At 46.5% G+C, this 27,883-nt stretch overlaps 2 protein-coding genes across 2 annotated transcripts; both read left to right on the top strand.

Annotated features, from left to right (window-relative positions):
* Positions 1-501: 501 nt before the first annotated feature.
* On the top strand, positions 502-15,075 carry POGLUT1 (protein O-glucosyltransferase 1). Its single transcript, XM_054270437.1, has 11 exons — positions 502-589; positions 782-872; positions 2,696-2,839; positions 3,275-3,410; positions 6,365-6,486; positions 7,994-8,053; positions 9,013-9,112; positions 9,906-9,964; positions 11,745-11,912; positions 12,411-12,467; positions 13,053-15,075. Exons 1-11 carry the CDS (start codon positions 502-504, stop codon positions 13,207-13,209), a joined length of 1,182 nt encoding a protein of 393 aa, XP_054126412.1. The 3' UTR covers positions 13,210-15,075.
* Positions 15,076-15,422: 347 nt separating this feature from the next.
* On the top strand, positions 15,423-24,219 carry TIMMDC1 (translocase of inner mitochondrial membrane domain containing 1). Its single transcript, XM_054270464.1, has 7 exons — positions 15,423-15,518; positions 15,624-15,789; positions 16,969-17,057; positions 20,951-21,018; positions 21,860-21,938; positions 22,883-22,993; positions 23,384-24,219. Exons 1-7 carry the CDS (start codon positions 15,424-15,426, stop codon positions 23,481-23,483), a joined length of 708 nt encoding a protein of 235 aa, XP_054126439.1. The 5' UTR covers position 15,423; the 3' UTR covers positions 23,484-24,219.
* Positions 24,220-27,883: the final 3,664 nt, after the last annotated feature.

Raw genomic sequence — 27,883 nt, 5'->3', positions numbered from 1 at the left:
CACAGCCCTGAAATTGCAAAGAAATTGACACAAATCAGTCTGAAACTTACGATGAGTAGTAAAGATGAGATTTGTGACTTTAGATGTTCAAATTGAAGCGGGCCTTGGCGACGGCGAGTGGTCGGGCCAGGAAAAAGAGCCTCTTACAGGCTGGACCAGGTGCTTGATGAATCCAGGCGTTTTGGGGAAAATTCTCCCCAAAAAAAGCCCGAGGGGAGCGAGGGCACCCGGAGCTGTGCGGGGCTGGCGGGTTCTGAGGGCAGAGCTAGGAGGATATCTGAGGGCTATCCCGGCTGCACGCTCAGAGCCCCTCTGGGCAGCGGCTGCTTGCGCAGCACGGCCCCATCTATCGCGACAGGCAGTGCCCTACAGGCCACTCTGTCGCGACACGGCAATGTCCCCATGCCCGCCCGCCCCCTCAGCGCTGGGGCGGGAACTACAGCTCCCATGGCCGCGCGGGGCGGGCGCCGCCGCCATCTTGGGCCGTGCGGCGGGGCGGCCATGGCCGCGGGGCGGGCGGCGCTGGCGCTGTGGGCCATGGTGGCCGTGGCAGCCGCGCTGTGCCGCCTGCAGCCCGCCCTGGCGGCAGGTGAGCGGCGGCACGGCGGGACGGGACCGCGGAACAGGGCTGGGGGTCGGGCGGGCCGCTCCCCCAGCAGAGCGCCCCGTTGGCTGGAAGGCGCGCCCGAGCCGCTGCCCGCTCCCCGCCTCCCCAGCCCCGCCGCTCGTTCTGCTGGCGGGCGGATCGAACCCTTTGGCTTTTCCTTCCTGTGTGTTTTAGATGCCAAGTGGAAAGCGATAACTGGGCAAATTAAGAAAGCCGTGGAAGCCTATGAGCCGTGTGTAAAGGAAAATTGCAGCTGCCACCAAAGGTGAGAGACTGGTTTCTTTTCGAATGTGCAGGTCTCCAGACATAGGATGGAATACTTTCGGCAGCACTGGTGGATTGGGGATAAGCCCAATAAGGGAATATTTTGGCCCCAAAATGTCACATCTGCAGCTATGGGTCACACACTTTGTTACCCTCTGCAGCTGCACACACAGCGTGTTGGCATTTCAAATAGATCACACAATAAACCATACACGTAGCTGGTGACATTTCTCTTAACAGCCTGCCTCTGCCTTCTCACTTAGTGGGACTGGGGGGTTTAATCCCTTTAATCACCATTTATATTTAAAGGAGAGAAAGGAACTTAGGAGTTACCACATCCTTCTGCCTTTAGGATTAGGATTTCAGATGCAGAAACACAGATGCCCAACTTCAAGCTCCCTGTTTAAAAGTATCAGATGTGCTCACTCATTTTGGGGTTTGAGTGCTATATTGGCTTTTAAAATCAGATGAGTCATGTTGAGCTACTGTTTGTACTCTCTGTTTGGAGTTTTTGATATTCATTGCTCTTGAAATATTGATGGGGGAAAGTCTCATCTAGCTGAGCCTTCCAGTCTTTCCTAAGTTCCAATCCAGATACAGCCTAAAGACATATCCTAATCTTTAAACATACACCCCACCAGCTCCTGCCCACCTTTGGGCCAAACACCTTCCCAAGTGGTTACAACCTCCAAAAATCTGCTGCAGAACACGACAGGCAATAGTACCATGAAGTGAGGATGCTGTGAACGTGCCATGGCACTGCAACTCTCTCCCTGTTCTCAAGCTCATCCCGTTTGCATCCATACCAGACTGCTCATGCTGTTGTGGTCAGCATGAGCAGTCTGGTAGGGATGCAATGTCACCTGCACAATGGCAATTCCTGGCACACTTTTACTGCTCTCTATTCAACTAGGAAATAGCAGAATTCTGCAGGTTGGAGGGGACCTCTTGAGATAATCAAGTCCAGCCTCTTGAGATTGTCAAGTCCAACCCTTCTGCTCAAGTAGGGTTGCCAGGACTGTGACCAGTCAGATTTTGAATGTCTCAACATTAACATGCCAAAAAAACTCCACATCTCTCTGCAACCTGTTTGAGCACTCACACAGTGGGATCGCCCTGGCAGTGTTTTCTTAAATGGAAACATTGATGCAATGTCTACCTGAAAGCAAAGAATGTTTCCTTGGCTGTTACAATCTGACACTGTTGATGACATGCTCCAAGCAGTTAGATCACAGGACTTTTAGAGTAATTTTATATAAGTTGCATCCTCCTTCTGTGTTTTCTTACATGTTCATTAGGTTTGTGCTTCCACACTGTGTTCCTGGAGCTCGCTGGTGGTGTGCAGAAGTCACAAGACATGTGCTGCATAGGCCTGTCCTCCTGGGCCAGCTTTCACTCACCCAGTGTTCCTGGGTGATGGTGTTTCATGCAACTAGACTGTTACCTACATTTTTAATGTCTGCACAGCATGACATTGTGTGAGGAATTTGGTCTTGGTGTGCCCCATCATTTATGGAGAGCCAGAGCACAAGGCTGAAGTGAGCTGGAGGGTTTTACCCAAAACATGCCTGGGTATGTCAGGTACTTCTGTGAGAGACTCACCAGAGTTGTCCTGTGCTGGGCTCTGTGTTCAGAAAAACGGCACATAGGGAAAAGTGTGAAGCTTGAACCTCTGAGGAACTTCCAAGACTCAAATTCTCACACCAGAGCTCCGAGAAGCTCCATGGAGCTTCTTTTAACTAGAAGCCTGTTCTGCACACTGCAGTATTTCATGCACAATATCCTCCCTGTGGTACAAAATAGTAGCTGGTGGTTTTGTTTCAGTGTCTGGAAGCAGGACCTGGCTCCTTTTCGAGGTGGCATTTCCAAGGAGACGATGGCAGACGTGGTGCGCCGCAAGCTTGGGACCCACTACCAAATAATTAAGAACAGACTGTATCGTGAGCAGGACTGCATGTTCCCTGCAAGGTAAGAGCTGTGCAGAGGATCTGCTCTCCCTAGCTGGGACAGAAGAAAACTTTCAACACTGCCAAGCTGGCAGCTCTTGGGTACAATGATGTTTCAGAGGTCTGAATTCCTCATCAGAGCAGGAGCCCGGAAAATAAACCGTTAGGCTTATATGCATCAATAGCAAAGTGTCACTGTTGCACTTCAGTGCACAAATGGTTGGTTGGTTGTGGAATCCCAGAGAAATTCAGGTCAGGCCAGATTTTATAGGATGTGTTGCCCCATTGGTGTCCATGCTGCAGTGAGACTTGGAGGATGCTGTAGGCAGTTCCCAGTTTGTATCATGGTATGGCTTAGGCTCACCATCTCTTCTGGCTCTGTGCAGAGGAAGGCCTGCAAGAGTCTGCAGGAATCTGCCTCCTTATAGCTCTTTTGCCATGTGTCATTTCTCCTCAGGTGCAGTGGAGTTGAGCACTTCATTCTGGGGATCATCCAGCGCCTCCCTGACATGGAGATGGTGATCAATGTGCGAGACTACCCCCAGGTTCCCAAGTGGATGAAACCCATCATCCCAGTCTTCTCCTTCAGCAAGGTACACACACCTTTGAAAGCTGAGCATTTCCAAGATGTGCATGCTCTTCTTTCTCTTTGGAACATATTTTTGAGGATGGTTCTCTGCAGATTTTCTGTGCTGAAATTGCTTGCTCCTTCTTGCCCTTTGTTTCCTTTCGCTTCCAGTTTTCTGACAGACAGACTTGCAGATCAATTTGATAAATCAGCTTTTCCCCTCATTAGCTTCTCTTCCAGGTCAAAAAGTGTACCTCTGCTGCAGTGGAATGATACCCACCTGGGTGGGATATCTGCCAGTATTCCTCCCATTTGCTACAATACCTCTGTTAAAATTGTAGCCATACTTCACCCGCAATATCAAGGATTTTTGATCATGTCAGTGGTCATACAATAATCTCGTTTAATGTGAATATTTTAGTCCTTTTTTTGGGGTGCCACAGATGGGTGTTTTTATAATCTTGTCACTTTCTCTGAACCCTTTTCTCTTGGATTCCCTTTTCCACCTGCAAATGTGCACACATATGCAGAGGTGCACACATACATGGAGACAGTTGCTCTTTGCTTCTCTGTTCTCATGAGCCTCCCTGCATGTTCTGCTACCTCTCCCACTGTTAAACCTGATTGTAGCATAGTGTCTCATCCTTTTCAGCAAAATGCTCTTACACCTCAAGCTTTGGCTAATCTTGCTTTGCCTTGGTTTATGCCCTGAATGCCCAAACCCTGCACTTTCATGACAAATCCTATTCTTGGCTGAACTCCAGCAGGCAGTAATATGCAAGGAGAAGCAATGAACTATTTGGTCTTGCTAGTTCAAACCCAGCTCTGTTTCTGCTAACTTGCAGCATCTTACTCTGAACCTAAGTCTTCAGCTCATGCAATCTGAACCATAATATGATCCATAACTATTGACTACTCCACGGCAATCCTAAAATTCTCTCTAGAGTTTCAGTACAGGCAATAACCATGTTTGCTGCTGGATGCAGCAGTAAAGCCAAGCTGTCTTGCCCCTTGATCATTGCACAACCTTAACTCTAGCCAGCAGAACCCAAGTTTTTGCAAAGCAGGTTGCAGGAGTTTAATCTTTGCAGCTGTGTTCGTCATTCTGCCCCTGAGTACCCTGCAAGACACTGAGCTCTGCGCTCACTGTTGTCCAGTATCTGAACTGTAACCTCAGCCCTATTTTAATTGAAAAGCAGTGACCCAGCCACAGCTCACATTTCAGCAGCCACTCTGTTAGGAAGACTTGAGGGTGCTGGTCCTATGTGCTTTCTAAAGCTGAAAGTATAAAAGATTGAAATATTTTCCTGTTCTGCATCTCAGAAAGTTGATTATGGAGCTGTCATGGTCTCTAACCAGTGTCTGATTGTAACAGGACTAAGAAGATAGAGAAGCACACACTCATTCAAGTTGGAAGGGACTGCAGAAGGTTACCCAGTCCAGCACCTTTGCTCAGAGTAGGAACAGCTCTGGGCTGCATCCTGCTCAGATCTGAGCATCCCTGGGGACATGGCATCCACAGACAGAGTTGATGAATGAAAACACATTTCCCACTGTCTAACTGGAATTCCTCCTCTTGTAATCAAAGCCTGCTGCCACTCATTCTGGCTCTGCACTACAGAGAAGAGTGTGCCTCCTCCTGAACTCTCCCATGAGGCATGAGGAGATGGCATTTGCATTCCCCCGAGCCTCTTCTTCCTTTGCACAGGCAAACCCATTCCTCAGCTCCCGTTCATAAGTCATGTGCACTAACCTCCTAACTACCTCAGTGGCCTTGGACTCTCCAGTACCTCCAGGAGATAGACAGATGGATAATTGTGTAGTAAGCTTACTACTAGGGCAAGGAAGTTGCCCATAGTCTGGTTTCATGGAAGAATTTAGTCTTAAGTGCTGGTCTTCCCTCTGATAATATATGGGGACTTAAACAACCAAACTGGAGTTAGAAGCTGGAATTCTTGCATGTCCTGGATATTTGTTACAGTGAATTGTTAAGTGATTTCTAGGAAGTCTGGAATGAACTGAACTGTTGGAAACCTTAAGGTCAAAGGGTCTCTAAGTGCCTCTATCTCTGAGGAGGTAATAATGGCTCTTGACTTCTCCTCAGAAGAAAACATTTGTAGCTACACCTAGGCACAAGCCTTTAGAAAGGAGAGTTGAGCTCAGGTCTTTTGCTATTTACTAATCAGCTGCATCATGGATCTCTATTGCTGTTTCCTACATGAAAGTCCTGGGTCATCACACAAGAAGACAAGGCCTTTTAAAAATCATTGAAGCATTTCAGTATTGAACTATCTTCATATGAACCCTGCCCAGGGAGGAGTGGAGTCTCCCTTTCTGGAGACATTCCAAACCCACCTGGACATGTTTCTGTGTAACCTGCTCTAAGTGACCCTGACATGGCAGGGGGTTGGACTGGATGGTCTCCAGAGGTCCCTTCCAACCCTGATAATTCTGTGATTCTGTAAGCCCAGCAAATGGTGACTGCAAAGCTCTTTTGGCCTCTTTTGGACACATAATGGAGAAAGCCAACAGAGCTCCCAGAAGGAACATTTGTTACTGGTGTGTTGTATTCATATTGCTAGAGTCCCATACTGTCACAATCATATTTCTAGAGTCCCGTACCTTCTCGGTGATATTTCTCAGGGGCAGTCCTCCACAGCACAGACTTCTTCTTCTGCTTGTTGCTGCTTCTTAGCCAGGGCTCCTTCCAGGCTTTCCCTGACTGGCCAAGCCCACCCCCTTTTATCCCAGTTATCTTCACTAGCCACAGCTGCAGCCCAATGAAGGACATCACAGCTGCAGCCCACCAAAAACAACCAGGGCTTACCAGGGCAAGGCCTATATACAAATATTCAAATACAATACAGATATTCAAATACAATACAGATATTTCACTAGGACTCCTATTATACTGGTGGGCAGTCAGTAAAACAAAGTAGATATTACTCTCATTCTTGCATTACTCTCCTTTTTCTCAAGACATCTGAATACAATGACATCATGTATCCTGCCTGGACATTTTGGGAAGGAGGACCAGCTGTTTGGCCAATTTACCCAACAGGTTTAGGGCGCTGGGACCTCATGAGAGAGGACCTCAGAAGGTAGGTCTTGGAAATGGTTATGTGTGGGGGAAGGTGTCATGGAAGACAAAAATGCGTCTTGCACTGGCCCAGTGTTGATGTCCAAGACCATAAGTCTGTTGGCCTGTGATCTGTCCTGCTGCCTCACATGAACTACCTACAGCCTGACTGCTGTATGGGAGTTCTCCATGGAAACCTTGGATGATGTCACTGGAAGTTATAATTAGCTCCTCTGTTTGCAAGCCTTTAGTAAGGAATGCAGAGGACAAGCTATGCACATCCTTCATGCTGTCAGGGCCAGATTGCTATCGGGTTTGGGGAGAGCAGGTTTGTCAATAAAGTAACAGTTATCTCTTGCCTGCAGAAATCTCCCCTGACATACTGAAATATTCTTCTTTCTTCTCATCTACTTCTCTAGGAGCTATGTTTTTTTCACTGCAGGGATGATCCAGGATGTTTGTATAAGCTAAAGGAAGGCTAAAGGAAAGCCTTCTTTAGATCTGCTTTTATTTGAGTGTCATTGTGCAGTAGAAAAACCTGGAACCATTCCTAGGAATCAAGAGTCATTACTGGGCAAAACAGAAGACATTTCTGGCTGGGAGTCTTCCTTTTGGCAGGATCTTTTGATTTGTTAGCAGAGTAAGGGGGTGCTTCTGATGGGAAGTGACAAACCAAGTGTGCAACAATGACTGAACGCAGAAACAAAATAGCAAAACCCACCTCTATGTAATTGACATCCAAATGCAAAGTTGAATCTTTTGCTCTTCAAAATCTGAAGATCCACGTGATTATTCATAGCTAAAGCTTGATGTGTTGTAGTGTAATGGAGTGCAAAGCATTTACTCATCCTTGTGTTTTCACTATAAGGAGATGCAAAGCTTGACCTGCACAGGTAGATCAGCTTGGGGGTCAGGACCTGCATGTTCCACCAGGTGCACCAGAAAAGCATGGCAGAGTTCTCTGAGAAGTGGTGAGGCAGGTGACTGCACTGGCAGGAAAAAACCCCAGGTGAACAGCTATTTTGAAGGACTTGATTAGGTTTAAAATGAAAGTGATTAATAAAAACAATGAACTCTTGTGTTTTAAGTGCAAAACACTAGGTGGGTTTTTTGTTTCTTGATTGGTAGTTCTGTTTTGTAGTGGGAAATGACTGATTAGAAACTCTGGGGGTTTTTTTCACTATCCATATTCACTACAGCAAGAAAAAGGCACAGCTCAAAAAGTGGATTCAAAGCTTAGGTAAACTTTTAATACCCTTCAAGGTTTGGTGGAGAGCTGTGTGTAATACATTGTTTTGCCTGAAAGGTGTTCTGGAAAGTAGCCTATATTATGTTGCCTTAAACACAATATTTACAGGAAAACCTGTTTCATTGGAGCTGGGTGAGAGGTTTTTTTATGCTATAATGAAGGAGGTGATTTCCATCAAAAATGAAGAATAGAAAAAGACACCACGCTGTGAAATCTGATGACAGTGTTGTTTCATGGTTATATTAAATCACTTATTGCCATGTGTAAAAAATATTTTCAGATCTGCAGAGAAATGGCCATGGAAGAAAAAAATCTCTAAGGGATATTTCCGAGGATCCAGGTGAGCATTTTCTCCTGCAACAGAAGATTCTACCAAGAGGGACTGTGACAGCTCTCTGTATATAGAAATTTCCATGCCTCCTACACCTAAACCCTAATTAAGAGTGTATTTTCCAAAAGTAAGGAAAGTGAAACATGTTGTACAGCATTGCACTATTAGTTATTCTCCACAAGAACTGCCATTTGCAACTAGTTTATTATAATCACCTAATATTGGAAACAGAAGTTGTGATGGATTTGCCACATTATTTCTTAATGACTAAAACTGTCACCTCAGGAGCCCGCTTGTTTTGTTCTGTGAAGGGAACTGCAGGTGCTTGATACAAATTTAAAGATTTAATATTGCTGTTCATGCTTCCTGCCAATGTGAATGCTTTATTTGCTGTGCAAGTGATCCACACTGAATGAAAAGTATTCTGGCCTTAAGTTACCTGAGTGGTAGGGAATAAGAGAAGATTTTTTTTTGGCCTCTCTCCAGTGACAGTTTGAAACAATGTTAAACCCCATATTTTCTTTCTTCCCCTTCCCCAATAGGGAAGGATTTAATGGCTTTCCAGGTAGGCTCAGCAGCTGATGAGGAATGTGTCTCAGGGATGTCATGACCTTGTTTATCAGCAGTGTTTTAAAGCCCTGTCAGAGGGCTGAGGATGCTGAGCATCCTTTAACTTCCTCTAAGGTGGGAGTTAAAGCGTTTGGCACTCATCTGGATAAAGGAAGCAGGATTTGTCCTGGGAATTTTTAAATAATACTGTTAAATATATAGTCAGTCAAATAACTTTAGTACCCATAACTCATTCTCTTCTGTTTATATACCCTTGGCCAGAAATACACTGTGGTGCACACTTCACAGTGTTTTGGGGGCACACAGGGAGGTCAGCCTCAGAAAGAAGCAGTGCCTGTAGCCTGTTAGCTGTGTTGAGTCATGAGGATTGGCAATTAGTGACAGCATTTCTTTTTCAGAACAAGCCCTGAGAGAGATCCCCTCATCCTGCTGTCCCGAGAAAACCCAGAACTTGTTGACGCTGAGTACACTAAAAACCAGGCTTGGAAATCTGAAAAGGTGCGTGGGTGTTTGTCTGTCTGTCTCCTGAGTGTGAAGGCCAGAAAGGGTGGCACTGCAGGATGGCTTTGATGGGAGAGAAACATCTTGTTGGAGAGTTGTGGGTGATCCTTTAGAGTGGGAGAAGTTTGTAGTCCCCTTGATGGCCGCACCTCTCTGGCACATGAAAGGAGGGAGTCTCTGGAGCCTGGCAGGCCAAACACTTCCCTTCCTTCCACGCTTGTTGTTCAAGGAAAGGAGAACACATAAGAAAATGAATCTCTGCCAATCTCCTCCTCTCCCACAACAACAAAATTGGCCAACCCTTCCCCTTCTTGTCTCTTAGCTGCCTCTCTGGTGTTGTCAGTCTTCAAACTATTTTCTGTTTGCTCCATTTCTTGATCCTGTTGTGGATAACTTTCTGATAACTGTTGCTGATAACTTTTTAGTTTCTTACTTAGTCTACAGTCCAGCTCTCTCCAGACAGTCTTGGCTAATCCAGTTACACTTGGCTTCACACAGTCCATTGTCTCAAGCTGTTTTCTACTCTGTAGCTGCCAACAAAACATTATCATTTAATGTGTTTGTGCTGGCATTCACTTACAGGCAGTGTGTAATTTACTGAGCTTTTTTTCATGTCTGAAGGGCTGGGAATTCTTTATGATCCTAACAGCCCACCAGAGAAGGTTTTCTCAGAAGTGGGAATGGAAGCTTTTGACACCTTACCTTTGTTTCTAAGTGAGAAGGAAAACAAGTTAAATAACCATTTGAAGCTTACTGTTTTGTTTTGCTTTTAAATTCTCTTTATTTTAAGGACACCTTAGGAAAGCCTCCTGCAAAGGAAATTCCACTGGTTGATCACTGCAAATACAAGTAAGAGTTTTGATTAGTAAAGCTGTTCAAGGGCTGTGGGTTAGTCTTTCCTAGCATGGTGTAGGATCTCATTTTATTTTAAGGTCTAATTCAACAACCAGCTTCATGCAGATATGAAAGCTTGTGAGCAGATATAAGACAGTTGAAAATTTGGGAGCTTAGCATGACAAGTGCTACCACTGGGTGTATGTAGTAAAAGAGAGAACCTGAAATCTGATTGAGCAGGCCCAGTATTAATTCATACTTATTATGTTGTTCAGGAGAATGTGGTTTTGATTTACAAAGGTTTTTATTCTTTAAGTACTTAATGAGGGTTTTTTGGGTAACACTCTCACAGGTTTCTATGTGCAATATAAACTCTTACTGTGTATGCACTTGTGTGTCAGATGTTTTGCTTTTTCTTCTGCTAGTTGTGATTCTGCCAGTCAGAATCTGCTGATATAAGAGCTCAGTCATTTGGCTGAATCTGTGTTTTTGTGCAAATGTGATTGACTTGTCTCATTTTGTATTTCACTAGACTGAAGCACAGATTTCTCCCTTCTGTTACACATACACTGCCCAACTCTGGTGCTCCCCAGCCCATCATATGGTGTTGGCTGAGACCTTCTCACACACTTTTGCTGCAGCCCAGGGTGGTAGGGTCAACATGAACTTCTGTCTGCTCCTTTCAGTGTAAGTGTTACAGCAGGCTGAGGTCATGGATGGTGGGAGCTGTGTCTGGAATTGGACAGAGGCGTCTCCTTGCTTCCAGACCATCATTCTTGTTACATCTCTACATGCATTTGTTGAGTTCCTAATACAGTGAGCTGCTCATCCCTGCCTTGAGATCCTAGGTAGTACAAAGGATGCAAAGTGATTTCAGATTTACTCCTTGTTATTTGCTGCTGAACTAAGTTTAGCTGTAATTCCCATCTTGCCCAAAATATATATAATATATAAGCTCCATCTTGCCCAAAATAGTTTCATTAAAGGAAGAACTCTCTTCCCCCAGCCCAAAATGTTTGACTTCAAAGATCAGTTATGTTCTGGGGAGGTTTACCCATAGGAAAAATAGCTTTCCATATAATAGGAGAAATGTGGGTTTGATAAAGAAAACAAGTAAGCAAACAAACATCCCTATGAGATACAGTTTGCTAAGAGAAATATCCCCTTGCCACAGTCAAGCCCACTTTACTAACTTGGCAGAAAATACTGAAAACAAAATTGTGGATTCTTCGTTATCTGCTAAGTCCATCTGTTGTGTGCTGGCCCATTTAACCTCCTGGAGTTGCATTCCCAAGTTAATATCAAACAATTACATTCAGATTAAAGCAGAATCCCAGAGGAAAAAATAACCTGAGATAGATGTGGCAAAGCACAACAGTGAACAGAAAAGCTTCACTGCAAGGCAAGAGAGAATTGGGAAAAATTTCCTTGTAGTTGACAAAGCCTCTGGGTGACCCTATAGAGTCACAGAATCCATGCTGTGACCTTCCATGCCTTGCTGGCAATTGTCCACAGGGCCTCATTGGTTTGTCACAGGTGCCTTGACCAAAAGTAAAGCCTCACAACTTGAATTTCTCACTGAGTTTTGACAGACAGCAGAAACTCACCTTAACTTCAGCTCACCTTTCCTGTGAGAGCTGCAGATAAATGCCTTTCCTGTGCTTCAGTGACCGCTGTGCTGCCCAGCTGCTGCCTGCCAGGGAAGGTTCACTGCTGCCTGGAGACCAGCACACCTCAGTGCACTTCCTGACACAGGATGTGTAACCAGGTGCCTCTCTTTGCTCCCCTGTTGAAGGTACCTGTTTAATTTCCGGGGAGTGGCGGCCAGTTTCCGCCTGAAGCACCTTTTCCTGTGCGGCTCGCTCGTCTTCCACGTCGGAGAGGAGTGGTTGGAGTTCTTCTACCCCCAGCTGAAGCCTTGGGTCCACTACATCCCCGTGCAGTCAGACCTCTCTGATGTCAGGTGTGGGGCCTGACGCACTCCCTGGAGCATTCCATACCATGGGGAAGCCTTTGGGAAGGGGGGATGGTTTGTGTTAGGCCGTGAAGTGCCTCCACTCCGAGGCACCAGGCAAGGACTCTTGGAGCTCATGGTCTTTGCATCACTGCCCCCAGAGAATCCTTTGCTTGGGGAGTACAGTTTCACTGGAGTAAGTCTTTCACTCTCACTGAAATCAGCAGGCAATAGACACTTAAATTTACAATTGGGCAGCAGAGATAAGGGGGAAGAAGAACTTATCAGTGGGCCAAAAATGTGTTAGCTCCCAGATTTCAGGATGTTGTCCAGAACTGATGGGAAACTATCAAGAAGAGAAGTTTCTTCTGTGCTCTGAGGTGAGCAGCACCTTCACTCACCTGTAGACTCTTAACCTCAACCTCCCCAACAATTTAGCCAAGGGGTGACGTTCTCCACTGAGCCAGTTGTTTCATAGTGGTTTTTTTGTGTGTGTCTTCATTTTAGGGAGCTCTTGCAGTTTGTAAAGGAAAATGATGCCATAGCACAAGAAATTTCAGAGAGGTGAGTAGCATGTCCTACCTGGCTATTAGGCAGTCTTCTTCCAAAACATTTTCTTACACTGCTTTTGATCAGATTGCCCATCAAAGACCACCCAGTATTGGCAGGGTGCAGTATAACTGACCTTCTGCAGTGAGAGCAAGCAGAGGGAAGCAGAGAGCAGGATGGTGTGCTCTTTGGCTCACATGTGACCCATGTCAGGAGCCCCATGGAAAGCTGGGAGAGGCTGGGAACTTTCATCTCAGTATGGGACAAGCTGGCTCCTGGGAGCTGTGTCTGCACTGTAACCATTATCTATCCAGGCTGGTCTGAGGCACCATGCATCAGTGCTGCTCTAGCTGCATGTCATAAGTGAAATCTGATATTTATTATCCCAGATAGCAAAGACCATCCTGAGAATAGCAAAAGCACTGCAACATCAGGGCTGTGAACATGAATGAAAACTGTAAAATTAAAACAGACATACAGAGCAGTGCATGTTTCTCATTTGAAACAAGGAAGTGTGAAAGTTGATATACATCCAAACCAGAACTAATGACTCTTGTAGGAACTGGAAAACAGGCCTGACTGTGCCTTGTGTGTCTCTAGGGGACGTCAGTTCATCACTGAGCACTTGGACATGGAGGACATCTCTTGCTACTGGGAGCATCTGCTGTCTGAATATTCCCAGATCTTGACTTACAAAGTGAAAAGGAGGAAGAGCTACAGCGAGATCACTTCTGGACAGCTGAAAACAGAACTGTAGAGACTTCTCTGTTTTTCTCTTTGGCTCAAACTGATCACTGTGGAAATCTGAAGATCAGTATTAACTTATTTCTTGCTCTCTCAGACTTACCTTTCACAGCAGAACTACAGAGAAGTCAGCAGCAGGCTGACTTGGACATGGCTTCAAGCCACTGGGACCTGGTTATATTGTCACCACAAGAATGTTAAACAGCATATGGGATTAAGGTTATTCAGTGGGGTGGTCAGTCATGCCTAGAGGAGGGATGCTAGCATTTAGGACTTAGTTACTACCTGTCTCAAAATGATCCTAAATCCCATTCAGTCGATGAGGAGCCTTACTGGACTTTTTACCAAAGGTCATGGTGAAGGACACAGACTGAGAGCTGCACCCAGCTAGTAAATACTTGCCACTTTGTTTGGCAAATGTTTTCCCAGCTGGATGATAGCACTTGGGGTATTAGGTGTTCTCTGATAGAAGCAGGTACTGGGATTTGGGGGTTAAATTTCTGGATAGCTTAGAGTTTATGTTGTGTTTTAGAGGTTGATGGAAAGGTTTTGACATGCCCTTGAAAGGATAACTGATCCTTGCAGTTACCCTACCTACCTCACAGGGGATCAGCATGTGCTGTGATGGGGCCACCATCAGGGATGTGCTTGGCAACTGAGACAGAGATGGTTCATCTTCCAGCAGATGAGCTGGGTGCCTGCACAGCCCTGCACAACTGAGCCCCTGTTAATTCTCTCTCACCAGCTGTCTGGCCAGATATCCTGGGATGTCATCCTTAGGAACCCACAGAAAGTATTCAAAGAGGTGGATTCAGCACTTCCTTTTTCCAAAAGTGCAGAGTCTGCTCTGATTCCCTTCTGTAATCCTTCCAGGATTATTTTGGGTTTTTTTTGGTTTGGGGTTTTTTAAGGGTTTGGTTTTTTTTGAGACTGATAAAACATCTACTCACTTCAGTACTTGCTTTTCTTCCCCCCCACAGCTGTGCCACTTCTTTTTTCATCTCCTTCAGCCTGGTTGAGGGAATGTCTTCAGTCACACAGTGGCAGCTACTGCTCACATTATCCATTTTGGGTTGGTCACAGGCTGCTTGTGCTTGCTGTGTTTATGCCCACCACAGCCTCACAGCTAAGGACTGCAATTCCTGAAATGCTCTGTGCCTCCTAAGGTGAGAGGCTGGGAGGCAGCAGCATCTTCTCTGGCACCCACACAGGAAGAGTGTGGGGTGGCAGGAGGGACACAGGAGCCTCCCCGGGGAGCACCCCTGGTGGTAAAGCAGCCTCAAGGCTGAGAGAGCAGCACATTATAATGGAATAGGATGATAGCAACAGCTCTCAGGCCCCTCTGCAGTCAGTGTGGATCAGGGAAGAAGGAAATTGCATGGAACAATAATATTTGTGTGCCCTCACAGAGGCCTTGCAGCCCTGGAGCAGGGACATAGCAGCTGGCCCTATGGATCAAGTGCTGGTTGCTGGGGCAATGTGTTGGTTTTGGGACCAGTGCTGGGGTTATCCCATCCACCAAAGGAAACAGAATTGGGCATTAAAAGAACCTGGCTTCCCACCAAAACTGTGCCAGAGTGGAAAGGGTTTCCTGGTTTTCTATTTTTAGCCAATGGAGGGACAGCACTCCAAGAAACTGAACAGCTCTGTATGATATTTTAAAACCATTTGTAACAAAGTGTTTTTTAGAATAAAACAAACAAAAATGAAGTTTTGCTGACTGCATGTTGCTTCATCAGAAGAGTAATAAGAGATCTGCAGAGCCTCACCTTTTCCATTTGTAGATCTTGCAATGAGAATTGACTGTTGCAGCTTAGGTGGCCCTTGGCCAAAGTGATGGTTGGGCAGGAGTGGGGGAAGAATCCCGGGAATTCCAGTCCCATAAAATATGCACAGGCTCGATGGGAAGGCGCAGGCACTTCCCCTGGTGGGGAGCTTTCGCTGCTTTGGTGAAAGGAGGATTCACAACAGAGGGAGTTGAACAACACATCTCGCCGCGCAGCATTTGCGTCTTCAAATCCCGGGAGCTGCTCCCCATCACAGCCCCCAAAACTCAGCTCCTCTCTCACGTGGGGGGAACAAACCTGGCCCTGCACAAACGAGCAAATATTTGGAGTAATTAATCAGTAATTAACGCAGAGCCGAGCGGTTCGGAGCCGCTCCGCTCCGTGCCGTGCCCCGCCGGGCCGCAGGGGGCGCTGTCGGTGCCGCCGCTGCCGGCCCGGCCATGGCGGAGCTCCCCGGCGCTCAGGCGGGCTTCGGGCGCCCCGCACCGCTGCCGCAGACGGGCTGGGAGCGGCTCCGGGAGCTCTGGCGGCGAGAGTGAGCTCCGGGCCGGGCTCGGGTGGGACGGGCTGGGGTGGGTGCTGGCGGTCCCGCCGTGTCTCCCCCCTTGACACTTTGCCCATGGCTGCCCTTACCTTGCAGCGAGCAGCAGCAGTTGCCGGAGGAGACGGTGAACATCGCCAAGTCGGCCTTCACGGCGGGCGTGGTGGGCTGGCTCTACGGGGGGCTGCCCGCCTTCGTCAGCGCCCGCAAGGCCTTCATCGAGAGCAGCCACGGCGAGATCTTCCAGAACCGCGCCGATGCCGTGGTACGGGCCCGGGGCTGTGCGGGGAGCGCTGGGCACCGGGGCAGGCCTCGGCTCGGGGAGGCGCCGGGGGTGGAAGGTGCCCTTGGAGGCGCCTTTGGGGTGACACCGGGCCCGCAGCAGGCCCGGCGGCCTCGCGTGTGTGGGACCCCTGTGTTTGCCCGGTTCTGGGACAAAAAGTTTGCTGGGAGTGTGTAAGTGCGTGCAGGTCAGCTGTACGGGAATTAGCGGGGCCCTGTCACCCAAACTGCACACGGTCAGCTTCAGAAAAGTGTCCTTCGTTACGGAGAAGGTTGGCAACAAACCAACCTGATTAATGTGTCTAGAAAAGGCTTTCTGCTTCTCAGTTTTAGTGTGCTGACAGGCGGCTTCATACTATCAATCTGGGATTGTACTCTTGTCTTATTAATGTGAGTCGTTTTTAGACCATTTAAAATTCTTTTAGAACAACAGCACAACAAAGAACGCCCGTGACATTTTATAGATGTATTTGAACTTCTGGGTGTTAGTTATTCAATTAAAGTGTTGGTTACCTGGATTAGGAGGAAGAAAAACCCTTTAAAAATCTGCCTGATGTAAATTTTGTATTACTTACCATTAGATTTTGCCTCTGATGTGGTGACCTGAAAATTACCATTGCCTGGCTTCACTCTGATGACTGTGGTGACTGAACCCGGGCTAAGCACCTACACCACAACCGGAAGAGAAAATTTATTTACTTTCATGGCATTAACTGCACATTTTAAAGTTTTGTGAAGCTTGCATTAATCAGTTATTGTAAAAAAACCTCTTTTCAAACTTTTAAGTGCCAGTGTTAAATAGCAGAGCTTAATGGTATCTTAACATTTAATGCAGATGGTTATTATTTACTTGCTATTATTTATTGATTGTTATTATTTATTCATACTTACGAACTCATAATAATGAAGTAGTTTCTGGTTTTCCTCCGTTCTCCTCTGCTGCTTTCCTCAAAGAGCCCTCCCAGTGCACCCAGGATTAGAAAGACCAGTTGACATTCCAGACTGGAATCGATTCTCAGTTTTCCTGTTGGTGGCTGGGAGCAGCTTTTCCTCTGGAGGTGGCTGACTGGATCAGAGTTGGGGCACCATCAGTGCCCTGCCCTGGCCTGCTGGGTGCTGGCAGGGGGCTGTGAGCTGTGACGTGTCCTCTCTGTCCCCTCAGCAATCGGCACACCGTGCTGGTCTCCGCAGCTTCATCCGCTACGGCTGGCGCTGGAGCTGGAGGGTCGCAGCTTTCGCCACCGTGTTCAAGTGAGTGCTCCTGATGGCAGGGGGAGCAGGGCAGGGGGTGGGAAGGGAAGGGAGGGGATGGGTGTACCATGAAAGGAGGCAAACCTTCATTAGCATGGTCACTCTGGTGAAGGAGGAAATGCAACATGTAAACCCAGCAGGATGCAGAGATGATTAATTGTCCTTAAGCTTTCAGTTGCTGGAGTCACACAGAGCTGGCCAAGCTCTGGATGAAATAACAGCCAAGTCCAGCAGGGGACCCAGTCTGAGATGCTTTGAAGCCCTGCCTTCTCTTCCCCACCACTACCTCTGCTCTTGGGACATTGCTGTTGGGTTTGACATTGTGCTGGATCATCATAGAGGGGCAAAATGATGAATACGCAGAGGTTTGTCTAAATACATGGGACAGCTGACTGTGCAAAATCACCACAGGAGAGGGGAAGAGTGAGGTGAACAGCATAGTGAAGCAGCAGACACCTTGGCTCACCTCATCTCCCAGGACTCCTACAAATCCAGCTGGGGAGAGCTTTGCAGAGACCCCAACAGGAGGGCTTCCTGCCTTGTCTATTGGGGGGATCAAAGGCTGTCCCAATGACCCCTTCTTCATATCCTCACCACTGGGACATGGCAAGGAGGCCTGGAAAGAATAAAACACAATGCACAGATCAAGCATCCAACCTTGCCCCCATTCATGCCTCAAGACATTTGGATATGCCCTCAGTTGGGACGTGGCAGGAATAAACAAGTCAGACTAATGGAGCAGATTGGCAAAGGACGGGGAATGCAAAGGGAACTGGAGAGGGAGAGACCGTGTCACACATTTGACACCTCTCCCCTCATGCTCACTCCTCTGCAGGTGTGCCTGCATTCCCAGCTGGCATCCACATGTTTGACATCAAGATGTTCTGGGGTGCCCCTGCCTCCCATGGCATGGGAGTTCTTGTCCTTGCCAGCTGTGCCCACTGCTCTGGTAATGATTGAGGCTCCTGGTGTTGCCTTAACCTCAGTCTGGCTGATCAGGCAGGAGCATGAAGAGTTTCACCTTTTAGAATTGCCCCAGAATTCTCATCTCCTAATGGATCAACACAAACCCTAAATTTCCCTGTTTTCCTAAAACAGGGAAAAGCCCTGTTTGGACATCTGTTACTGATTTGAATGCTGTTCTTTCTTGACAGCTGTGGTATTTTCTGAGACCCCCAACATAGGGAGGAAATGATGAATCTGACTCCATGTCCTTAGAAGGCTAATTTGTTATTTCATGATCTATATTATATTAAAAAATACCATACTAAACTATATTAAAGAATACTGAAAAGATACAGACAGAAGGCTAAAAGGTATTAGTGAAAAATTTGAGACTTTCCAGAGCCTCGACACCGCTGGCCTGTAACTGGCCAATAAGTCAAAGCAATTCACATGAGACCAATGAATAATCACCTGTTGGCAAACAATGTCCAAACCACATTCCAAAGCAGCAAAACACAGGAGAAGTAAATCAGATAATTATTGTTTTCATTTGTCTCTGAGGCTTCTCAGCTTCCCACAATAAAAATCCTGGGCCAAGGGATTTTTCCAGAAAATATGGTTGTGACAGCAGCTGCTTTCTGCTTTTCCTTCATCTCTTTTTGTGCTTTTTCTCTGGGGGAGCATTAATGTGTGTTGGCAGTTTCTGGAAGTGCTTTCTAACCCACACTGATTTTTGTCCTTTCTGCTATGTCTCATTACTCCCAGTTTGTATATGCCAGTGGTACTCACAATTGTCACTACTCCTGCTTTGTGTACACCCATGTTACTCACAATTCTTTGCTCTTGTCCTCAGACACTTGCTGGGGATTGTCTTGCTCTTGAGCAGGTGCTGCATATCAGACCTATCACTTCTTGGTACCTGCTTAGGCCTTCAGATTTTTCCTGCACACACAAAACCAATGCAGAGGGTGTTCTGCTGCCCTCATTTTCTTCCTTGGGTGCTTTGTGCATTCCTGACAATAGAACATCAAACTAAGCATGGTCTTCTGAGCAAAGCCCTTTTAAACTAGAAATGTAACTGTATTGTTGTTATCATATTTCTAAAGTCCCATACCTTCTGGGTGGTTTTCTCACAGCAGTGTTGTTCCAGCTTCTTCACCAGGGCTCCTCCAAGGCTCTCCCTGACCAACCCACCCCCTTTTATCCCAGCTACCTCCACAGGCTACAGCTGCCACCCAATGAAGGACATCACAGCTGCAGCCCATTTAGAACAACTAGAATTGGGACAGGGTCACTTATACAATACAGAGATCTTTTACTGCCATACATATCTTTACTCAGGCCCCTATATTTCCACCTTTTCTTTTAACACATTTTTCATTTACACAGTTACAATACACCAATACACATATCTATCCCCCACTCATTGTTGTTATATTTCTAGAGTCCCAGCTCTCAGGCTGCCACAGCTCTCGACTGTCCTATCTTCTGTCACATCAGGGTCACCAAATGTTGTAATCATATTGTTGTTATCATATTTCTAAAGTCCCATACCTTCTGGGTGGTTTTCTCACAAGCAGCTCTTCACAGCAGTGTTGTTCCTGCTTCTTGGTCAGGAGATCTTTTACTGCAATACATACATTTACTCAGGCCCCTATATAGAAATATCTCCTTCCCTGTTGTTCAAACCAGTAAATTTATAAATTTAAACCTGCATTGACTTTCTCTGCAGGTATGTTCTGTTTAAGTTCTCCTTCTGCTTTTAAGATCCCACAGTATTGACTGGCATTACCTTATATTTCTGTCTCCCTAATATTTTTGTTCCTCTCTAAATTTCTTTCTCACTGTCTCTTGGTTCTGAGGCTCTTTTTAGTTTAGTCTCTGTTTATAGGCTTAGTTAGTGTGCTGTTTGCTTTCTTTCCTGGATCTTTTGATTTCTTTGGGTTTTCTGGATTTCTTTGGATTTGACATGTAACCTCGTCATCTTCCACCAGGTGTCACCCCTGCAGTCAGATCTGCCCCTTTTTCACCAGCCCTTTGGAACGGGCTCTGAACGAAGCTATTTGCTGCTCCACATTGTTTCTGTAAAGCCCAAGTTGAAAATTCCATCCTGCAGTTGTGAAAACTCCAAGTTTCACAGTTAAAACCCAAATTGTTTGGTTTGATCTGTGTTGGGAAGTAGAGGAGGATTGCTGCTGGCTTATCCATCAGCAGGAGGATGGGGGATATGTGGCTGCTGAACTGAGAACAGTGTTTTGGGGCTTAGCTGATGTTTAGGAGGAGTTGGTTTGCCTCCCTCAGAGGGAAATCTGGTACCACAAGTGTGGGTGACCCTGCTGATGTCATGAGTGTGACTTGGGCTGTTGTACTGGGGACTGTGTACAAGGCAGGATCTTACTGACACATGGATCAGCTTCTGGGGTAAATGTCCTACATCAGCACTGGCTGACTGATAGGACCTTTTCATTGCTCAAATTATTTTCTCCTTGACTATATTACATATTCCCAGGTCATTCAGAGAAGCTGTGGCTGCCCCATCAGGAGGTGTTCAAGGCCAGGCTGAATGGAGCTCTGAGCAACCTGGTCCAGAGGAAGGTGCCCCTGCCCACAGTGAGGGCTTGGAACTGGGTGACCTTTAACATCACTTCCAACCTAAACCATTCTGATTCTGTAGGATAGGAAAGAAAAATCTTTGATTAAAAAAAAGAAGGAGTGTCTCAGATCCAGTTCAGGAACTCTGATATTCCCTGGCTTGTGTCTGTGCAGCTGCCCACAGTAAAGTCACAGAAGTCATGGCTGGCATGTGTGTGCTCTAAACAGATGGGCAGCCAGGCAGTTAGAGGCAACCTGAGGGCTGGCTTAATGAAATCCAGCTTTATTTCAGGCTGTGTTTTGCTACCCCTCTTTTTCCATGTGCCAGTGCTGACCTGTGTGCCTTGCCTTTGCAGCGTGGTGAGCACGGGGCTGTCTGCGTACCGCGATAAAACCACCATCAGTAATTTTGCTGCAGCAGGAGGTAAGAGTGCTGTAACCTTGTGTGCTTCTCTTTGTTAGCAAGGCTTGCAGCAGAAAAGCATTAGCAAGCATCCACATCCCTTGGGATTGAGCAGCTTCTGTGCTCTTGGGTTTTGTTTCTTATTGCACTGACTTTGCTCTGTTTGCCTGCTGCGAGTCTTTATTTGTAACAGAGATACTGATGCACTGCTGAAACCATTGGGGAGTTTTGTGGTTATCAGTTCGTCTTCAAGATACGTGCTGGAGTGTTTTGGGTGAAAAATCCTTCTGTGGGGTAAAGGTAACACTTGGTGCCTGTTTAACAGGGAAAGCATTTTTTATTTCCAGTCTTGGTAACAATTCAGCACACTGTTTATAGGCTGCCCTTTTCATGCTAAGTTTTGCATGCCCACTTTTGGCAACAGGACTGTGGGTATGTGATCTGCTTGTTCAGTTTTACAGGCTCTATTGCCCTTACAGTTGGATACACTTTTTACTGATCCTTTTTGCCTTACATGGCAGCTACTATTATTAGCTGTTGTTGAACAGAAAAAAGGGTGAGGGAGATCATGCTCCAGCCTAGAGAGAGCTTGGTTTTACTGTCATAGATACTTCTGTGATACAGCAAAAACTTTGGCAGTTTTTCTGAAGCAGAAGGAACTTTGTGCAATGTTTCAGTGCAGAGAAGATGGTGACTTTGTGGTGAAGGTCTGTCCCACTGGCCCATGCACTTGGTTTCTGCTCTGTTAAAAGCAAATGTCAGCTCATGGAGAAGAGAAATGCAGCGAAGCAACTCCCAGTGTTGGTGTGAGATGTCTGTGGCGGGGCTGTTTTTAGTTTCAGTGGGTTTGTTCTTTTTTTAGCCTTCACAGGAGCCCTGTTCAGAGTGCACTTGGGCCTGCAGGGCCTGGCGGGCGGCGTCGTGTTTGGAACGGCCTTTGGGTGAGTTGTGACTGCTGCACGCACCGAGCCTGCAGTCACAGGTGGGGCTACAGGAGCTTCCCTTCCTCTCTTGCCTTGAGCGATTCTCTGTATCTCTCATGATGATCACTTTTCTTTCACCTTTTAAACTGTTTTTATTTGCTTCTTTGTTTCTTGTTTTGTGTTTTGCTGCTCTCTCGGTAGTGAGAGCTCAGTGCTCTCAGTAGAGAATCTCATTTGCTGCTGTTTGCTTATTAGAGGGAGCAACATAACCTCCAGCACAGCTAAAATGTGAACTGGCAGCCAGTAGGAAACACTGAGGGAGTAGCTGCATGGCTGGGCTGTAAGGTGACACAGGTCTTTGTGTGTGTGTTGCAGTCATGAATCTCCTAAAGTTCCCTGGGGCATGGAGGATCCCATGGTTCTGTCTCAGAGGCTCTGTGCTTCTGGACAATGACCTCTAACTCAGGAGAAATCTGACTTTTCAATCAGGACTGGGATTTCTTCTCAAACTGCTGACCTGTAAATATCCTCACAAGTGAATCTGAGGATCCTACCTGAAAAAGAGAATGAGCTTTATTTGTGCTGCTTGGCACCTTCAGGATGGTCCCAGCTGTGGGCATTTCTGGAAGCAGCCTAAGGAGCTTTACCAGTGAAAACACAAGTACTTCCAGAGCTGGATGGAAGCTGAGCAGGGGTGTCACTGTCTGAAATATGGTTTAGGTGTTCTATGGGATCTGCATTGAGCACCATAAATCCTTCCACTCCCTTGTCCTGTGTGTGCCTGTCAATGAGTAAATTCAAAATATGTCACAGGTTGGTGGGTGACAGTAGAACAGGAGTACCTTAGTCTGTGCTGTGCTGTGAGTTTTGGGCCCCTTGCATGCTCCTTTTGCTGATGCCAGTAAGTTATTGCTGTTGGGTGTCCCCTGGGTGACTGGTGACTGCTGTGCTTCCTCCTTCAGGGTTCCTGCAGGAGGCCTCCTGATGGCCATGTATGGCTTGGCTGGGGAGACCTTGCAGGAGAAGAGGAGCCGTGAGCGCAGGGAGCTGTACGAACAGAGGCTGGCAGAGTGGTGAGGAGCAGTTCTGCCCCTTCAGCTCTGGACTGGGAGGGTGTCTGGGACTGTGGGTTCAAGCACTTAGAGAAACCACAACACACTAGGCTTTCTAAACCTCAGTTCTTCTCTTGGTTGTTGGTGTTCTTCACATACCAGTCTTAGAAAGGCTGATTTAATTCTTCCCAGTCTGTCCATCATTGCTGCCTTCTTTCCATCCCTATTAAAGAGAGGAAAGAAGGAGGATAGCTGGATGCTTGGGGGAAAAAAGGCCATGACACTGGTCATGTGAATTACTGAAACTTATTAGTTCTAGAAGAAATTTTCAAGAGCTTGGATTCTGCAGTCATGTCTCTGTCAGGAGGATACAGAAATAAAATTGCTTTGCACTCTCTCTTCTCTCCTTAGGCAATCCAGGCTCAGCATGACTGAAATCTTAGGCCAAACAGAAAGCAATGCCCAGGGAAGACCAGAGATGGAGACAGCAACAGAATTGAAGAGCTACTGAGTCTTCCCCAGATGTCTGTTGTAAGAAGCTACACAGAATTTTGGTCCTGCTTGATCCTGCAGTCAGGGGATCATGGAAGTTGGCTGTGAATGCAGTTGTATCCTGTGAAAAAGTGTTTTGCTGAAAACATTGTTCAGGGATGGATATCACTGCACAAAGAGCTTGGAAGGGCCCAACCTGTTCCACCTGAGAAGTGGAAATACAGACTTTACAGACCAGGAAGTGTCATGTAGCTTTGGGAGGAAGTGGGGGTTCCAGAGCCTCATCTAGAACCCCTTTCACTGCTGAAAATGTCCAAACCACCAGTGATGTAGAAATACCCAAGGTAAAGGAGCCTATGAATGGTTTGTGTGCTAAAGGTGCCCTGAATCCAAAAGTTAATTGTGCTCTGGTGAAAGCTGCTCTTCAGACGGGGCCTGAACAACTGCTGATGGTGGTTTCTTACTTGGTTCCTACAGTACTTGGGGTATTTTGCAGTCAGTGTGGAACAAGGGTGGAGGAGCTGGGAATTACATGGAAATACCCTGAAATAGGCATGGTTTGGGTTCCTCAATAGAGGCCTGAGGGTGCCACAGAGAACATGACTTATTTCTGGTGGTGATGATGGAAGCCTTGGCACTGTGGACAGCTTTAACAACAAGAAGGCCTCTAATTTCATTTGCAATTTGGAAATCAGGGGATGACTTTGGGGGAAATGTAGTTCAAGAGACTGAATAAAGCCATTCAGCAGTGGTGACTGTGTCCATAAGCTCTTTGTGTCAGTACAGCTGGTGCTGTTTCTAGTACAGTACTAGAGAAGCATCCTTGAGTGATTTTCCTTGAAAAGAGCTCAGAGATCCCACCAGACATTCTTCTACCCAGGCAGTAACAAAGGCAAAAGCCACAGGAGAACCAGCTCTGTTATTCTGTTCCAGAGATGAGCTGTTCAGTCAGAGCTGTGGCCTGTGGGTGGTGCTGGAGTTACTCTACAGAACATTGTCTGTGCCCAGAAGGGTGAGGTGGCCCATCACTGTCCCCCCAAAGCAGGACATCAGAATTCCTGTTCCCTTTTCTTGTTCTCCTACTAACAGGAAATACATCCAGGCAGGATTTTTGGGCGTTCTTCTCATAAGAAAAGAATCTGTTCTGGTTGAATGCTTTTCCAGATAATTAGTGTTGATTGAAATATGAACAGTTGATCCCACAGAGTGTATTCCACCCACCCAAAGCAGATTTTTGGCACAGTTTGCTTTCAAGAAGGTGTTGTGTTTTCTGACTCCTGAAGTGAGCATTTAATTTTTTAAACACTCCAGTGTAGCTCATTTTTCCATTGAATAAACATGTGTATTTCAGGGCTGTCATCAGCCAGCTGTGATTTTCCTTTTCTATGTGTAAGTGAAGGATCTGCATAAGCAGAGGTGTGGATAAATCTTTCCTTCTTCCTGTTTTAAGCTGTATGTGTTGGTGATGGTGGTGTCCTCTGCCCCCCCAAAAAAAGAAAAGAGACTTGTCTAAGTTACATTTTTGCCATTGTGCATACACAGTGATGTCTTATCTTCTTCTTTTTTATCTTCTTTCTTCTTGCTATTACATCCCCACCCAATATCCCACACTCTTATCTGTACAGCAGCTCTGATGACATTTAGCTGTGTCATTTCTCTGCCTCTGTTCCTGTTTGGTGGTATTTGATGTGATGCCTAAAGAATACTAATTTTCCTGTGCCTGACCATTGGTGCAGGGATGTTTTTCCACGAGAGGGAAGGCTGAGCCAAGGTGTAGCAGTTGTGCGGATTTTCTCTCTGTGCAATGAGGGCTGCTACATGTTCTTAAGGGAAGCAGAGACTTCCAGCTACACTCAAGATTAGCAGCCATTTGTTTCTCAGTTTCCTGCTGAATTTAGCTCCCTGCTCTTCCTTATTTCTTAGACTCCCGAATGGGGGGTGAAGAATTGGTTCAGAGTTTGTTTCTTACATACCTGTAAAGGATTCCTCACATCCCCACTCCCTCCACCCCCAGCAAAGGCACAGCACTGAAATTACTGACCCTCCACTTTCAGAGCAGGTAACCCAAGGAGCAGGGGTGCAGTGAGAACACCTCACACTGGGTTTTGCTTTTGCAGGCAGCCTCCTGTTTGGAGGGAGAAGGATGATCTGTGGCAAACAGAGGTGTGAGGGGTGTGGAAGTCACAAGCTGGGTTACCTGAGTGTCATTTTGTCATTGCTGTCAGCACACTGGACAGAGCTGTGGCTTGATGCCAGCTGTACCTGGTACAGCTTTGTCAACACCTGCATCACCTACCTGGATGCTGTGAAATGGTGGCTCACATGAATAACAGAGGTTCTACCCACTGCATAGGCAGACATCTTTTATTACTATGGAAAGGAAACAGAGTTTACCGTTTATTTTTTAATACAATTAAAGGAGGAACCCCAGGAAGCATTATATACAAAAGATCCAGGGTAAACAGAGCAGCTCAGTTGCTACAATTACATAGATATGAAGCTGAGAAAGTCTCACAGAAACCATTTGTGTGCAATTCACCAAATACACCCTAAGGCAATAGAAAACGTGATCCAGAGTATTAGTGCTTAATGAAAAATGAACCAAAGAACCTGATGCTAGACATATTTATCAGTGAAATTTTTGGATTCCTTTAGAAGGAGTTACTGGAGTTTGTGGTGATGTGGAAAGGTTTGGCACAGAGCAGAAGACAAACCCTTCCCCAGGAGGCTGCACAATCCCTGGTCAGGAGCAGAAGGAGAGGGCACGGGGTAGTGAGAGGGAAAATGTGCTGGTGCAACTGGCTGAGCTGTGGTGTGGCTGGCAAGGTGCAGCTGCAGGGTGGTTATAGGGAAAAGCACTGCTGGAAATCAGCAAAGTTGGAACTGCATGTCAAGAGAGAGCGGTCAGCCTGCAAGGAGCTGGTGGTTGGTGCTGGAGCAAGCATAGGCTGAAAGAACAGGAAACCTGAAAAGTGTGACACACATCACTCATGCACCAAGTCCTGCAATAGGTCAGGCTGCCTTTTGAAAACACCCTGATTTCTGTCACTTGTGTTCTGTTTGCATCCAGAACACACAAGTGCAACTGTTTCCTTACCCCACAACTTACCTCCTTTTCTCTGTCTAAAACTCCTCTGTAAGAATGTTCTGAAGTTCCCATTACACTTGACACAATGGGAAAGCAGTAAAAAGGTGATGGCACAGTGTGACTCCACAGGAGTAGGAAGGGAGCATTGTCTCATTTTTTACTTAATCTCAGAGCTCAGTATCCTATAAACCATTTTTAATCCTCCTATTTTCTCCAGCAGTTTCTCAATCTGTACCAAGTAGAAAAAAAGTGAAATGGATGGACTATGTCTTTGCTGTGTCCTAGGAAGATAAGCAGCCCAAGTAACAACATATCCCACCAAGAGGATGGCACTGTGCTGTCAGACTTTGGTTTGCCCTGATAACGTGGATAGAACAGCGAGGGAGTGGGTACGGCTTGCAGAGCAAAAGGGAAAAAAACATTCCAGTCAAACTCAGGGCAGAGTTGCTTGGGAAGCTTATTGGGGGTTAGGGCATTTTCCTCCTTTTCCCTCAAAATGAGAAGCCATTTTTTTCCTACACAGTAGGCAAGAATGTCACCTGGATCAGATGAGTCCTGTTCAATGTTAGCATCCTGTAGGGAAATTCCTTGTAGTCCTGGCTGGGTAGAGAACACTGGCAGAAAGCAGCAATGTTCAATGCAAAGTAAAGATCCTCACATTGCGGTGAGAAACTCCCAAAAATCTGCAGAGCTTTCGCTAACAAGTATCCTGTGGCAGATGTACATGCAGAAGCAGAGCCAGGTTCATGAAGCAAGGCCCAGAGTTACATTTGATGACAGCAGATACACAGGAGATCACCTCTGGCTGTCACACAGGTTCCAGTGGGGCTTTACAGGCGTGGCTGGGAAGGAAGGAATGCACGTGGAAGCTCGGCCATGTGTGTGCACAGGTGGTGTGGCTGTACCTCGGTGCTTGGGCCGGCAAGGCTGTCCTTTCATCCTTTCAGGAGACAAAGGTTATGAGAACTTGTGCCACTGCAGGGGGTAAGCAATATTCATTAGCTCCTAGGAGTGCTGTCAGTGTGTATCATTCCCTAAAAAGTCTCACAGCGCTGCAAACAAGCACGAGGCACACAGACTCACTTCCAAGGTGTCTTTTTTTCATGAAAAGCCTGTCCACTATTCCCTCTTTAGGGGAGAAGGGATGTGTATCTGTAATGGTCGAGTCCAAATCCAAAGTCCTCCAGCAGGAAGAAGAGATGCTTGTGCGAGGCTGAATATAGAAGTTTTGGCTGCTCCCACTCGCAGCGTGGAGGCACAAACTGATGAGATTGCATGTCAGGATTTGGGGTGTCCCACAGAGCAGCTCCGTGTTACTGAAGGGGTAGGTG

This window comes from Melozone crissalis, unplaced genomic scaffold (assembly GCF_028551555.1).
Source record: "Melozone crissalis strain CALT ecotype California unplaced genomic scaffold, PUWL_Pcris_2 ptg000009l_1, whole genome shotgun sequence".
In the NCBI taxonomy this organism is placed as follows: Eukaryota; Metazoa; Chordata; class Aves; order Passeriformes; family Passerellidae; genus Melozone; species Melozone crissalis.
This window is presented reverse-complemented; position numbering and strand designations above follow the sequence as displayed.

Excerpts from the sequence above, each read along its gene's own strand:
- TIMMDC1 (XM_054270464.1), top strand. The coding sequence starts at position 15,424 with ATGGCGGAGCTCCCCGGCGCTCAGGCGGGCTTCGGGCGCCCCGCACCG. Across the intron at positions 15,519-15,623 it reads CGGGAGCTCTGGCGGCGAGA|CGAGCAGCAGCAGTTGCCGG; the intron begins GTGAGCTCCGGG and ends CTTACCTTGCAG. Across the intron at positions 22,994-23,383 it reads GAACAGAGGCTGGCAGAGTG|GCAATCCAGGCTCAGCATGA; the intron begins GTGAGGAGCAGT and ends TTCTCTCCTTAG.
- POGLUT1 (XM_054270437.1), top strand. The coding sequence starts at position 502 with ATGGCCGCGGGGCGGGCGGCGCTGGCGCTGTGGGCCATGGTGGCCGTG. Across the intron at positions 3,411-6,364 it reads CAGTCTTCTCCTTCAGCAAG|ACATCTGAATACAATGACAT; the intron begins GTACACACACCT and ends CTTTTTCTCAAG. Across the intron at positions 9,965-11,744 it reads GTTGATCACTGCAAATACAA|GTACCTGTTTAATTTCCGGG; the intron begins GTAAGAGTTTTG and ends CCCCTGTTGAAG.